Below are 12,157 nucleotides of genomic sequence, written 5' to 3' on the forward strand. Positions count from 1 at the left end.
AGTACTTGATTTTTGACAAGATACTATTTGGGGAAGATGAACTGGCCTAAGAAAATTGGTTTATGGTGCTGGAAGAAATCTGAATTTGGTTTTAAATGGAGGGAAAGACACTGAACATAGATTTCACCATGACTAGGGATTGAATGATAAGCCCCTGAAGATCACTACCAAAAAGATGCCAAGCTTCCTTTTGTGATTTCCAAGGACATCCCCCACATGTAGTTCTCCCTAAGGTGTGAGGATGGTAACTTGTTGAGATTTAAGCAAAATGGTTACATCGAATAGGAGAGTATAAAAAGTCACCATTTGCAAACAAATACGGGATTATGTCACAGGGTTTCTTACAATTAAATTTTCTGTGTTGAAATAATTGTAGATTCTACACACACACACACACACACACACACACACACATGGGGTGGGGCAGGGGGAGCACCTTTCTGTTGTTTCCTAAGGGTGGTAGCTCATAGGACACAAGGGTTGAACATCACAGCCTTGATAGGCCATTGGTGACCCACTCACCTCCCTAAGTCTCTCTGGTTTGTTCTTGCTCTTTTATTTGTTTCTGAACTTAGCTTTACATGGCTATGTCCTATGTGCTCCTATGTGTGTCCACTTTCATGACCACAGGAAGGATATCATCAGCATAACAAAGCCCCTACTGTTGCACCTTCAAAATCCACCCTCTTCCACCCTACCCAGTTTCTGGGCCACTACTAATCTGTTCTCCAGTTCTAAAGTGCTGTCTTTAAAAAAAAAGTTATATAAATATTTTGTTGGTCTGTTTTTGGTTGCAGTGACAAAATGCCTGAGTATGAGTAATCTTACAAGGAAAGAGCTGTCCTTTGGGACACAATGCTGGAGGTTTAAGAGTTTGCCACAGCTGTCGTCTCGATGCTGGTGAGTACCAATGGATGAGTTCAGTAATGAAGGGAGCATTGCTAGAGGGAGTGATCGATCACACTGCAAACAGGAAGCCGGAGTGAGTGGATGAGCTAAGATGGTCCTCTCTTCCATTCCCCAACCCCTTTTCTTCCAGTGTTGGATGCTGACCTCAGGACTTTGCCTGTTCTAAACAAATATCCCACCACTGAGCTAAGTTCCTAGCACTCAAGCTTCTCTTTTTAAATAATGATTTTTGAGAACCTACTAAGGGGTCCCATGAGAACTGGAGAATTATGTGTCCTTCAAAAGCAGCACCTCAAATGATCTAAAGATTCCTGCTGGGCCCACCTTCTAAACTCTCTCCCATGTCCACATCAGCACTTTGAGGAAAATTTCTAGTACAGTAACACTTGGGACATACCCAGATCATAGCGAACCCTTGCAAATGGAAACCCAGTATATAAGCTGTGGAGCTGGCTTTTACCCCCTCACTCTGACTCTCCCGGTTGCGGTACACATTAGCTCTTCATTCCTGAGTAATATTCCATGGTACCTATACTGCCGTTTACTCAATCGTTCACTGGCTAAAGGACACCTGGGTGTTTACACTGTTTTTTGATGATCACAAACAAAGCTGCTGCAGGTTTTTATCTCTCGTGGATAAAGACTCATGACTGAGACAGCTGACTGAGATGATAGCTACATTCTTAGTTTTACAAGAAACTGCCAGCTTGTTTTCTATAGCCTTGACAACTTTTAGAATTGTCAGTATTTTTATTTAACACTCTAAAATGAAATATTGTATTAGCTCATTGTAGTTTTTTGTTTGTTTGTTTGTTTGTTTGTTTGTTTTTGAGACAGGGTTTCTCTGTGTAGACCAGGCTGACCCCGAACTCAAATTCATCTACCTCTGAGTGCTGAGATTAAAGTCATGCTCCATCACCATCTGGAGCTCATTGTGGCTTTAATTCGAATTTTTCTGGAGGCTAATAAAGTTAGTCATTAAGCCTTATTTGCCACTTGTTTTTTTTTCTTGTTTTTTTCAGGTTTTTGCCCATATCCTTAATTGGATTTGAAAAACACCATGTAGTAGTCTTTTGTTAGATATGTGGCTTGGAAATATTTTCTTACAATCTGTGTGTATAAAAACCTCTTGATAAAAGCCGCATTAACCCTATAGGACAAGTCAGAGAAAAGTAATATTAGCTAACATGCTGAGTCTTTCAGTATGTGAATAAAGTATACTTGTTCATTTCTCTAGGTTTTTGTCGGTTTCTTTCTTTTCTTTTTCTTTTTTCTTTTTAAAAAAGATTTATTTATTTTATGAATGTAAGTACACAGTTGCTGTGATCAGACACACCAGAAGAGGGCATCAGATCCCATTACAGATGGTTGTGAGCCACCATGTGGTTGCTGGGAATTGAACTCAGGACTTCTAGAAGAGCAATCAGTGCTCTTAACCACTGAGCCATCTCTCCAGCCCTGTCTCTTTCAAAAGCGTTGTACAATTTTTGGCATATAAGTGCCATACCTGTTTATAATTAAGTATTTTATATATTTTGTTTGTTTATTTTTTGTTTTTCAAGACAGGGTTTCTCTGTAGTCCTGGCTGTCCTGGAACCCACTCTGTGGCCTGTGCTGACCTGGAACTCACAGAGATCCACCTACCTCTGCCTCCCAAGTGCTGGGATTAAAGGCGTGAGCCACCACAGCTGGGCTGCTGAGTATTATTTTTGACCATACTTAGATCATGACTGTATTATTTTTCATTTTGATTAGTGGTAGAGTGTTTAGGAAGGCAGCTGTTGATTGTACACCTATCTTTCACTTGATAACTTTGTTGAACTTACCTACGTAGCACAAGCGCCCTAAGAGAGTAGATGGAGGCAGATCAAAAGATTTGGAGATACAGGAGGCAACTGTGGTGATGGTTCCATTTGGTGATAGGCTTAGATACTACCTAAACAGGAAGCTGGTGACAGGTAGGTTCCCACCTAAAGCTAGGGCCTTGAACAGTGAAGCCTGAACTGCCCTCGCAGTCTCTCAAGTAGAATGTCCAGACATCAAAGTCCCCAGCCCAAGGCAGCTCCAGGCCATAGGAGGAGGGTATAGGGATACAGCAAGACTCCAGAGTGAGCAGTGAACTATGGCCCAACAGATAGGAAAGGACATCGAAAATGGCAAGGACCGAAGGCCTTATCGTGGGTCTCAGAGGGGGACTGCCCTTTTCAGGGCACCACCAGGTTTTGCTCATTTTCTCCTTACTGAACGGGACTTCACCTACCAATGGGGGAATCCATCTGACACGTACACAGCCCCACTAAGAACACATGAAAGGCTGGAACCACACAATAAGCTTGTTCAGACCCGTATGGTTGGCAAGTGGTACCATCCAATACTGAAGATAAACAGCAGGAATACTGGAAGGTAGAGGCCAGGCTAGGCTACATCAGTGAGACTCCTGCTCAAAACTCAAATCCCTAAGCCCAAGTAATGAACAAAAAGGAATAGTATTCCTGAGGGCGAGATCATCGGGATGTGTTTGAAGGAGAAAAAGCCTCCTCGCTGAGAGAAAGCCACCTCCTGTCCCTGCTTGGCCAGTCCCCCTATTCCTCCACGGCAGGGACTGTTCTCTCTCTACCCTACCAGCTCTTCATTCATTCACACTAGTCTGAATAGGGCTTATTGGTACACTGGCCTTCTCTTGAACCAGCCAGGCCAAACACAGTGGCAAGTGTCAGATAACTCTCATCAACTGCTTTAGGCCAGAGTCAGGTGATAAGGGCAAATTAAAGAGCCTTAAGTGGGACTGGAAGCTGCCTACTCTGGAAGCTACCTACTCGAGGGCAGGAATGGTGTAGCCAGGCTCAGCCTTTCCTCGCCTTCCACCCTGCCTCTTTCTCCTCTAGGAGGAGTCTAGTGACAGGCCCGGATTAGAGGAATTTGAAACAGTTCCCTATCTCCTCCTCCAGGTTGGCCTCAGGACTTCAAGAATTTGGAAGACCTTTAAGGAAATGCAGACTTTACTGAAGTAGAGACCCATTTCCCGCACTTACCACCGCGGATGTGTTCCTAGTGCAGGCCGCACACACTTGTGTCCAAATTACCTCTTAAAAGGAATTTTTCTCCCTCCCGTTTCCACCTTGGCTTCTTTCACCAAACTTGTCCTTTGGGGCGGAGACTAACCAGATCATTCCGCCCCGCCCTGCTCCTGGGACAGCCTACCCACAGTCGCAGCACTTTGCAGCGTAATGCAAATAGGCGGCCAGCAGACACTGGGATGGCCGGGACTGTGGATAGGCTGGAAGCCTGCAATAGCCCGGAAACATCTGGGACCACCGGAGACGCGTTGCCTGGTCCCCGAGTATATGCGCGTCGCTGGGTCTTTCTGCTGGTGGTCAGCCTCCTGAGCTGCTCCAACGCGATGGTACAAGGGTGTCGGGGCGGGCAGGGCGGGGTCTTTCCAACAGCCCCAGCACCAAATTGTTTTCATCTAGTCACAGAAAACCGACTTTTCTTCTGGCTCGAGAAGTTGTAAGAGAAGGGGCAAATGCCTGTCCTGCCTGGTATGGATTAGCCAGGGAAACAGGTCTCTTAGGCTCGAGGGTCTCAGCCCTGCAACATGTTGCTTTCTGGTACTGTCTGTCCCTAGCCCCCAACTGCTGATGTCAGCGGCCCTCCGTCCTTCCCTCTTCATTCCATCAGGTGCAGTTGGACTGCAAGTGATCCTCCTGAGGAACAGGTACACAGCATTTGAGTTTGAGTGGAGGGAGAGCGTGGAGCTGCTGTCATCTGCCTCTCAGAGACAGCTGCTCAGCCCTGCACCTTTCTGGAGCTGGATTGCCTTAGTACCTGTGAAGGAACTTTGGGTCACATGTGGCCAGCCACTCAGCTGGATAGCATTTGGGCCATACAGCATACAGCTATGAATTGTAACAAATACAGTTCAGACTGTGCCAAGCATGTGGGACCATGAAGCCCACTGGCCCTAGTGGAGACCCAGCCAGATTGGTGACAATATAAGGTGTGGATGGTGTCCAGCACACTATGGGTTCAGTTGCTAACTGGCATTCCATGTGAACCAGCAGTACTGGTTGTGAAGAAATAGCTTTGGGTAAAGGTGTGAATACAAGTCATGAGCCTGGAGTATTCTAACTGTGGCAATATAAGAAACTTCTCTTCTGGTAGCTAGCTTTGCTGAGACTTGTTGCTATGGGTTGACTCACAGGTTCCCTTTCTAACACTGGAAAACATGACTGGTTTGGGATAGATGTCTGAAGACACATAAAGAAATCTACTCGAGTTTTACCTTTTGTAGATAAGGCAAGTTCCTGGGACACTTGGGTGATGTCCTGCTGTCCTTATGGAGAGAGAATATTACCCTAACACTATGAATTGTCACGGTCCTGGCTGGGTCCCCATTATGACCAGTGAGCTTCATGTTTAATCATGCTTCCTGGAATTTCTGATCTAGTGTCTGGGTGCTAGGGCTCTGAGAGAGCAGCCTGAGCAGGCAGGCACAACAGAGCTTATGTGAGACCAAGAGATGGCCCAGTGTTTTGGATGGGAAGGCAATCAGGGGCTGGGTCAGGGTGAGACTTAAAGCTGGTTGAAAGTCTTCTCGTTTTTATTCTTGTATCGTTAGATGGATTTTTTTTTCTCCACCCATCTTACACATGTTACAGATCTCTCTGTCACTTTTATGTGGGGTCATAGCTCTGGGAGGAGCAAGGACAGTCCTGTGAGACTTAGGAGATTTTTCTTGTTCAACACAGCATTTTTTTTGTATACCTGGTCCCCTGTCTGCTCTATGAAGCCAGGCAGAAGGCAGCTAGGCCTGTATCAGGGGCTCTCTAAGCCTGAGAGATCTGTTCCTTGTGTTGTCCCGAGAATAAAGAAGGAAATGCAGTTGTTGCACAATCTTGGTGTTTCCCAAGGCTTTGTGGTGGGGAAACCTGGGACTCTGTTCAGTTCTAGAGGGTGTGGCTCTCTATCATGATCAGTAGGGTTCATCGGGAACTTTGATTTGGGACACACCCTTGTTGGGCTATATAACTATTCTCTCTACTGGTCTAAGCTTGATGACTCCTTCTCTCCACTCAGCTTCCCGTACTTCTTCCAGAAAAACTTCCTCCACTCTGCACTCTGGGCTTCAGAGTCCCTATATTTTGTAGTGCCTAAGATGCGAGAGTATGTGCAAAGAGAGATTCCATTGATTCTGTCCCATCTCTAAAGAAGTCCTGACTGAACTCTTCTGTCCTTGGCTGTTGGCCTCTCCCTTGGTCCTCGTGTGTGCACTGAGCCGCTAAGGCTTCATTATCCATCTAGATGTCTGGCATGGAGTTGCCACCACACACCAAACCTCATAGTCTCCCCAAAATGTTGTCCTTACCCATCTTGTCTCAGCACGTTGTTCAACCATGAAATTTGGAACCATGGCTACCATCTTCCCTGATTCTCATCTCTCCCTCTCTTACCCCAAGTGCTCCAGTATTGTGTCCTTAAGTGTTATGACTTACTCAGTGTCCAGGATATCTCACCCACTGAGATTCTGGCATCTCTGTCCCATTGTTCACAGCCAACTCATAAGCTGCTCACTCTCCTCTTTCTGTCACCTTTAACACGGTGCCTCCCAGGCAGTGGACACTAACCCTATTGATTGACTTCAGCTTCCTCAGAGAATCAAGTCAATCCTAATTAGATTCATGACCCTGCAGTCCCTGGCCAGGTTTTTGGCCTCTGTATCTGCCTCCAGGCTGGTTCATGGTCCACTGCTAGTTAGGCTGTAGTCCATGCCTGTCTGCTTTCCTGGTTTGTGTAACACAGTAAATGTGATTCTCTAGCAGGATGACCCAGAATTTCTATCAGGCTGTGTCCCTATAGCCTTAACAGGCACACCTATGCATCTCTGCTCCTATCCTGAGCTAGCCAAATGGGGTTCGTAGGCTTCAGGCAGAACAGAGGTGATGTTCTGTGACCTGTAGCTGACTTATGTGTATTCCATAGCTTTGGCTCAGCTTTGCACCTGTAGCAGACACCATAGCACAGCACTTCCTCCTGTCCATGGAGCAGGTTAACTGGCTGTCACTAATATACCTTGTGTTAGCCATCCCATTTGGCATGGCAGCCATATGGGTTCTGGACTCTGTTGGCCTCCGTGGAGCGGTAAGTCAGACTTCATTCCATTCCTGTGTGGGGTGGGTGGGCTGGGGACCCTTTGACTTTGAGTGCAAAACCCTGATCCCTTCAGATTAGACTCCACCAGCCCCACCTGCTAGGCTTCCCAGCAAAGCAGCTTGGGGGAACAGGTAGATGTTGGGGTGTCCCTAAAAGCTCGGGATAGGCATCTGGAGATGTGGATGTTGAGGCTCTGGGCTAGCATATAGTCTCTGACTGTCCATTCCTGCAGACTATCCTGGGTGCATGGTTGAATTTTTCTGGGAGTTTGCTACGTGCCGTGCCGTGCTTGGCCGTCAGGATCCCCAGTCCCTTTGCCTTCTTCATGAGTGGCCAGAGTCTCTGTGCCCTGGCCCAGACCCTGGTCATCTCTTCTCCAGCCAAGCTGGCTGCCTTGTGGTTTCCAGAGCACCAGCGAGCCACAGCTAACATGATCGGCACCATGTGTGAGTCCAGGGATGGAACCTCTGCAACCTGGGCTCTGCTCATAGGCCCTGCTGGATATCTGTAATCTTCTCCCCAGCTTGAGCCAAGGCCAAGGTGCTTGAGCCAGGAAGGATTCACCCCAAGGATTGGGGTGAGGCTTGCCACAGCTGATCTGATACAACTGTTTTTCTATCCAGCAAATCCTCTGGGCCTCCTTATAGCAAATGTGTTGTCTCCTGCCCTAGTCAAGAAAGCAGAAGACATTCCTGTGATGGTGAGGGTCTCATGATTACCTTGCATGTGGCATGTATGCTACGTGAACTTGAGCATATATACATATACTTGTGTACACAGTACATGAAGTCATTGTTCTTGTGTGTGGTATATACTCACATTTGTTGGTATGACATACCTGGGTGCATTAGCATCATCTCCTTATGTGGGGCTAAGTTTGGAGCCTTGGGAAGTTGGGGTGGTGTCATCAAGGAGGGAATCATCCTTGAGTGGTTTTCTGAAAGCTAGGTTCTACATGAAGCTGTGAAGAGCAGCTGGGGGGTGGAGTCATATAGTCGTCCCCCCCCCCAAAGGCTTAGATTTGCTGACTCACGAGAGTTTAAAGGCAGGAGGTAGCTAGTAAGATGGGCAACGTAGACTGAGACATGTGGGGTCACATGTCAGTCTGACTTCTTTGTGACACTCAGAACCTCTCCCCAGCTAGGCATCTATATTGTTCCTGCTGCCCTTGCCTGTCTGATGGCCACTGTCTGCCTCTGGGAGAGTGTGCCTCCTACCCCACCATCCACAGGGGCTGCCAACTCTACTTCAGAGAGTTTCCTCCATGGGCTCAAACTGGTGGGTAATGTGGGTTCTGGGGACAGGGAAGCTGTGGTCAGAAGCTTGCTGGGGCTTCTGAGTTAAGGGCTGTTTTCTCTTCTAGCTCATACAGAATAAGGCCTATGTCATCCTAGCCGTATGCTTTGGTGGTGGCATTGGTATCTTCTCTAGCTTCTCAGCCCTCCTGGAACAGATCTTTTGTGCCAATGGCTACTCTAATGTAAGTAGTAGCCCTTCCTAAAGACTGGGCTCTGTCTCTGCCAGGGTTACCTGCTGTTTCTGAGCAATCAGTGCCCACATCCTCCTTCTGCCACCATTAGAGATTAGATCAGGATCCTCACATGGAAGTGACAGTCATGGCCTCTGGTGTGTATGGGTCTCTCATGGGCTATAGGCATGAACCCAGGGGTCTGTGTTATCTGTGATGATACCCTTTCCATTTAGTGGTGTGCACATTGCAGAAAACCCATCTTAGGAGGCAGCTTGATAGGATTGTCTAGCCTGGTTCTTTGGAACTGCTGTGGTGGTGATATACACCCTAAGGAGCTCTGGAGGCTCCTTGCTTCCTGATGGTTCTCAGCTTTCCCTCCACACTTCCAGGAGTTCTCAGGCCTCTGTGGGGCTCTCTTCATCGTGTTTGGAATTTTGGGGGCACTGCTCCTAGGCCTGTATGTGGATCGGACCAAGCACTTCACTGAAGCCACCAAGATAGGCCTCTGTCTGACTTCCATGACCTTTGTGGCCTTTGCTCTGGTAAGACTATTAGGAACAAAGACTACCTACCCAGGATGGAGGGATACTATGGCAGGCAAGAGGGTAGAAGCAGCAGGTACAGTGGTGGCTTGCCAAGAGCAAGTGTCTCAGTGTCAAACCTGATCTGGGCCTGAGGGTAGCCCTAGGTAGAACTGGCTTCAGTGCCACATCCATGCTACCAAGTCTAGGAGCTCAAGGTGGGGCTGGGGGTGGGGGTGGCATGTCTCACTGACATCCCTGTTACATTCTTCTCTGCCCCTTTGCTGGTACCAGGTATCCCAGCTGCAGAGACAGACCTTTGCACTGGCTGCCATCTGCTCCCTCCTTGGGCTCTTTGGCTTCTCAGTGGCACCTGTGGTCATGGAACTTGCAGTTGAATGCTCATTTCCTGTGGGTGAGGGTGCCTCTGCTGGCTTGATCTTTGTCCTGGGGTGAGTATCCTTTTATGCTAACCTCCTCTCCTAAGGCATGGACTCCTTCCCTTACCCTGCCTGGGCTACATGTCTTAGTCTCCTGATTCGTGAAGCTCCGAACCTTCTTTCTCTGGCCAGACATAAGCATGTACTTGCTGTGTACATGCAAGCCTGGGCCAGCTGCGAGGCGGATGTACTGTCCCAGGAGTAACAGGTGTTGTAGTGGTTGGCACAGATGTTGTTCCCTGCCCACAATGGTATTAAATGTGGTGGACAGAGAGCTTTTCTGCCCAGGCTGAGAACCCTGTGTATCCAGGCAGGCCGAGGGCGTGCTCATCATGCTGCTATTGACAGCGCTGACTGTGCAGCGAACAGGTCCATCCTTTTCTACCTGCCAGCAGGGTGAGGACCCTCTGGACTGGACAGGTGAGTGTCTGTGCCTAAGCTTTGGCCCTAGAGAGCTAAGACAAGACCAGGAAGATAAGGTTATTAGGAGCCCTGCCCCAGCTGAGGATCTTGATTCTGGTTGCTCTTTAATCCCCCAGGTCAGCAACAGTTGCTCTAAGTGTGAAACAGTGTGGTCAGACGCCTGGGTTCTGCTTGTGGGTGTAGTCCAAAGACTCTGACACAAATCCAGTGTCATGTGAGGTGTTTCAAAATCCAGGAAAATAGACTAAGAGCTTAGACAGAAAGGGGCAGAGATCTTGGAGAGAAAAGGAGAAAAAGAGACAAGGACAGAAATAGAAATACAGAGATGACAGGGAGATAGGGATAAAGGGAATTTACCAGGACAGACAGAAGGGAAAATAGGGGTGAGTCAGAAATAGACAGGGATAGAGACAGAGCTACAAAGAGACAGGAAGATTGAGAGAGCGATCAGCAAGCAGGCAGGCAGACAGACACAGACAGACAGACAGACAGACAGATGCAGACAGACAGACAGATACAGACAGAGGCAGACAGAGGCAGAGAGATGTGGAGACAACAGTGGATAGAGCAGTAGTGGTAAACCCATGTCCCATAACTCATGATTCCTCGCTGCTGGAGCCTGGGTCTGGGAACATCCTGAGAGCTGTTGAGGGTTTAGACCAGTACTGTTTCCAGACCTCTCGTCATGACTCTCAGCAGATACCTGATGGGGTAAGAGGCAAATGCCTGGGATATCAGAATGTTTCCTTTTCCTAATGGCATGTATAGTAATCCATCTATGGAAGAGGTTTAAGATAGCAATGGATGGATAGACAATGGCACCCTGGGTCATGAAGGCCCAAATGGCAGGAATTAGTTATTCCAAATGACTCTGCTCTAAGAGTCTGGGTGGCTAACACTGGGTACTGTCAGCTGGGTCAGGTCTACCAAGGCTTCACTATGTTGGGAACTGGGGGCTCTGGCTGCCTGGACAGTTGAGAGACAATCCTGTGCTTGTTGTGTCCCTAGTGCCCCTTCTGATGCTGGCTGGCCTATGTACCCTTTTCACCTGTGTCTTGGTGATCTTCTTCAACACCCCATACCGGCGCCTGGAGGCTGAGTCTGGAGGATCCTCTTCACCCACAATGTGTGCCAGGAATCCAAGGAATGTAAACCCCACCCAAGTGTCACCACTTGAGACTCCTGGCTTGACACCTCGAGATGAGGCCTTGAAGGAGGCTCCTGGCCCTGTCTCCAAAGCTTCTGTCTCCAAAGGGCATTCAGAATGGGCAGAGACTATGACCAGAGATGTCTAGTAAAACATAGGCTTGCTAGAATCTCTTTAATTGTGCCAGCTGTGCTAAAAGCTCTGACAGAGACACAAAGTCAATAGCAGACCCAGGGTATGATAGGATGGCCTTTTGGTCCTCAGGAAGACTATGATGGAGTTGGAAATAGCTGCTATTGTATGGATACTGGCCAGTTAGGGTGGATCCTGGCCAAGCCATATGTGTGTCTACTGCAAGAGGGCCTGTGGCAGGGGCAGAGGGAGTGAGTTAGGGACTCCTGGCATAAGACTGGGGGAGTTCCATAGGCTATGGCATGACCAGTCTGAGGTAGACAGGGATAGGAAGAACTTGTCTCCACTCTATGACCAGGCACTGAGCCTGATTCTAAAATAGCACAGCAGGTGGTGAGCTGGTCTGAGCTGAGCAGGGAACATATTCCCGCAATGAGCACTCACAGCAAAGTTTATGTGTCCAACTTTATTGAGCTAGCTGCAGTCTGGATGGTGGAGCAGCGTCTACTTCCTCTTCTGCATGGGCAAGCATATAGGTCAGCACTTTGTAGTCTAGTTGCCAGCCACATCGATGAAGGCAAAACTCCAGCATCTGTTCACCTGAAAGTGAGCCTAAGATAGGCAGGGTATCCATGGGGAACTCAGATTGGTGGTGGGAGGAGGAGGAGAGACAGGTTCCTGGGCTCCAGCAGCCCAGACACAGTAAATTACAGGCACTGAACTTCATCCAGTGGGCTCCTGAGTCTTGTTTGACTTGTTCAGGGGTAAAAAGGGTCAGAGAGCCAAGGGCCAGGTGAGGGGAGGGACTGGGGAATGTATGCAAGGTAAGGTCAGAAGAGGGATTGGAGGAAGTGGGGCAGAGAGGGATGGGAGAAGGGAAGGTGTAAGGGAGAGGGGGATGGAGGGAAAAAAGGGGTGGAAACTGGGAGTTGTGGTGGTGGTGGTGGTAAATAGATGGTAT

General features: G+C 48.2%; 1 protein-coding gene and 1 long non-coding RNA gene across 2 annotated transcripts; both read left to right on the forward strand.

The window, feature by feature from the left end:
* The first annotated feature begins 816 nt into the window (after window positions 1-816).
* On the forward strand, window positions 817-4,015 carry LOC114633791. The gene is made up of 2 exons (XR_003713237.1): window positions 817-900; window positions 3,858-4,015. It is a non-coding gene; the product is annotated as an uncharacterized LOC114633791 (long non-coding RNA).
* A 145-nt stretch (window positions 4,016-4,160) lies between these two features.
* Window positions 4,161-11,922, forward strand: Slc49a3 (solute carrier family 49 member 3). The gene is made up of 10 exons (XM_028782391.1): window positions 4,161-4,312; window positions 6,892-7,050; window positions 7,295-7,508; window positions 7,686-7,762; window positions 8,203-8,340; window positions 8,426-8,542; window positions 8,923-9,075; window positions 9,349-9,506; window positions 9,805-9,914; window positions 10,926-11,922. Exons 1-10 carry the CDS (start codon window positions 4,166-4,168, stop codon window positions 11,210-11,212), a joined length of 1,560 nt encoding a protein of 519 aa, XP_028638224.1. The 5' UTR covers window positions 4,161-4,165; the 3' UTR covers window positions 11,213-11,922.
* Window positions 11,923-12,157: the final 235 nt, after the last annotated feature.

Source organism: Grammomys surdaster, unplaced genomic scaffold (genome assembly GCF_004785775.1).
Source record: "Grammomys surdaster isolate TR1022 unplaced genomic scaffold, NIH_TR_1.0 751, whole genome shotgun sequence".
NCBI classification, from domain to species: Eukaryota; Metazoa; Chordata; class Mammalia; order Rodentia; family Muridae; genus Grammomys; species Grammomys surdaster.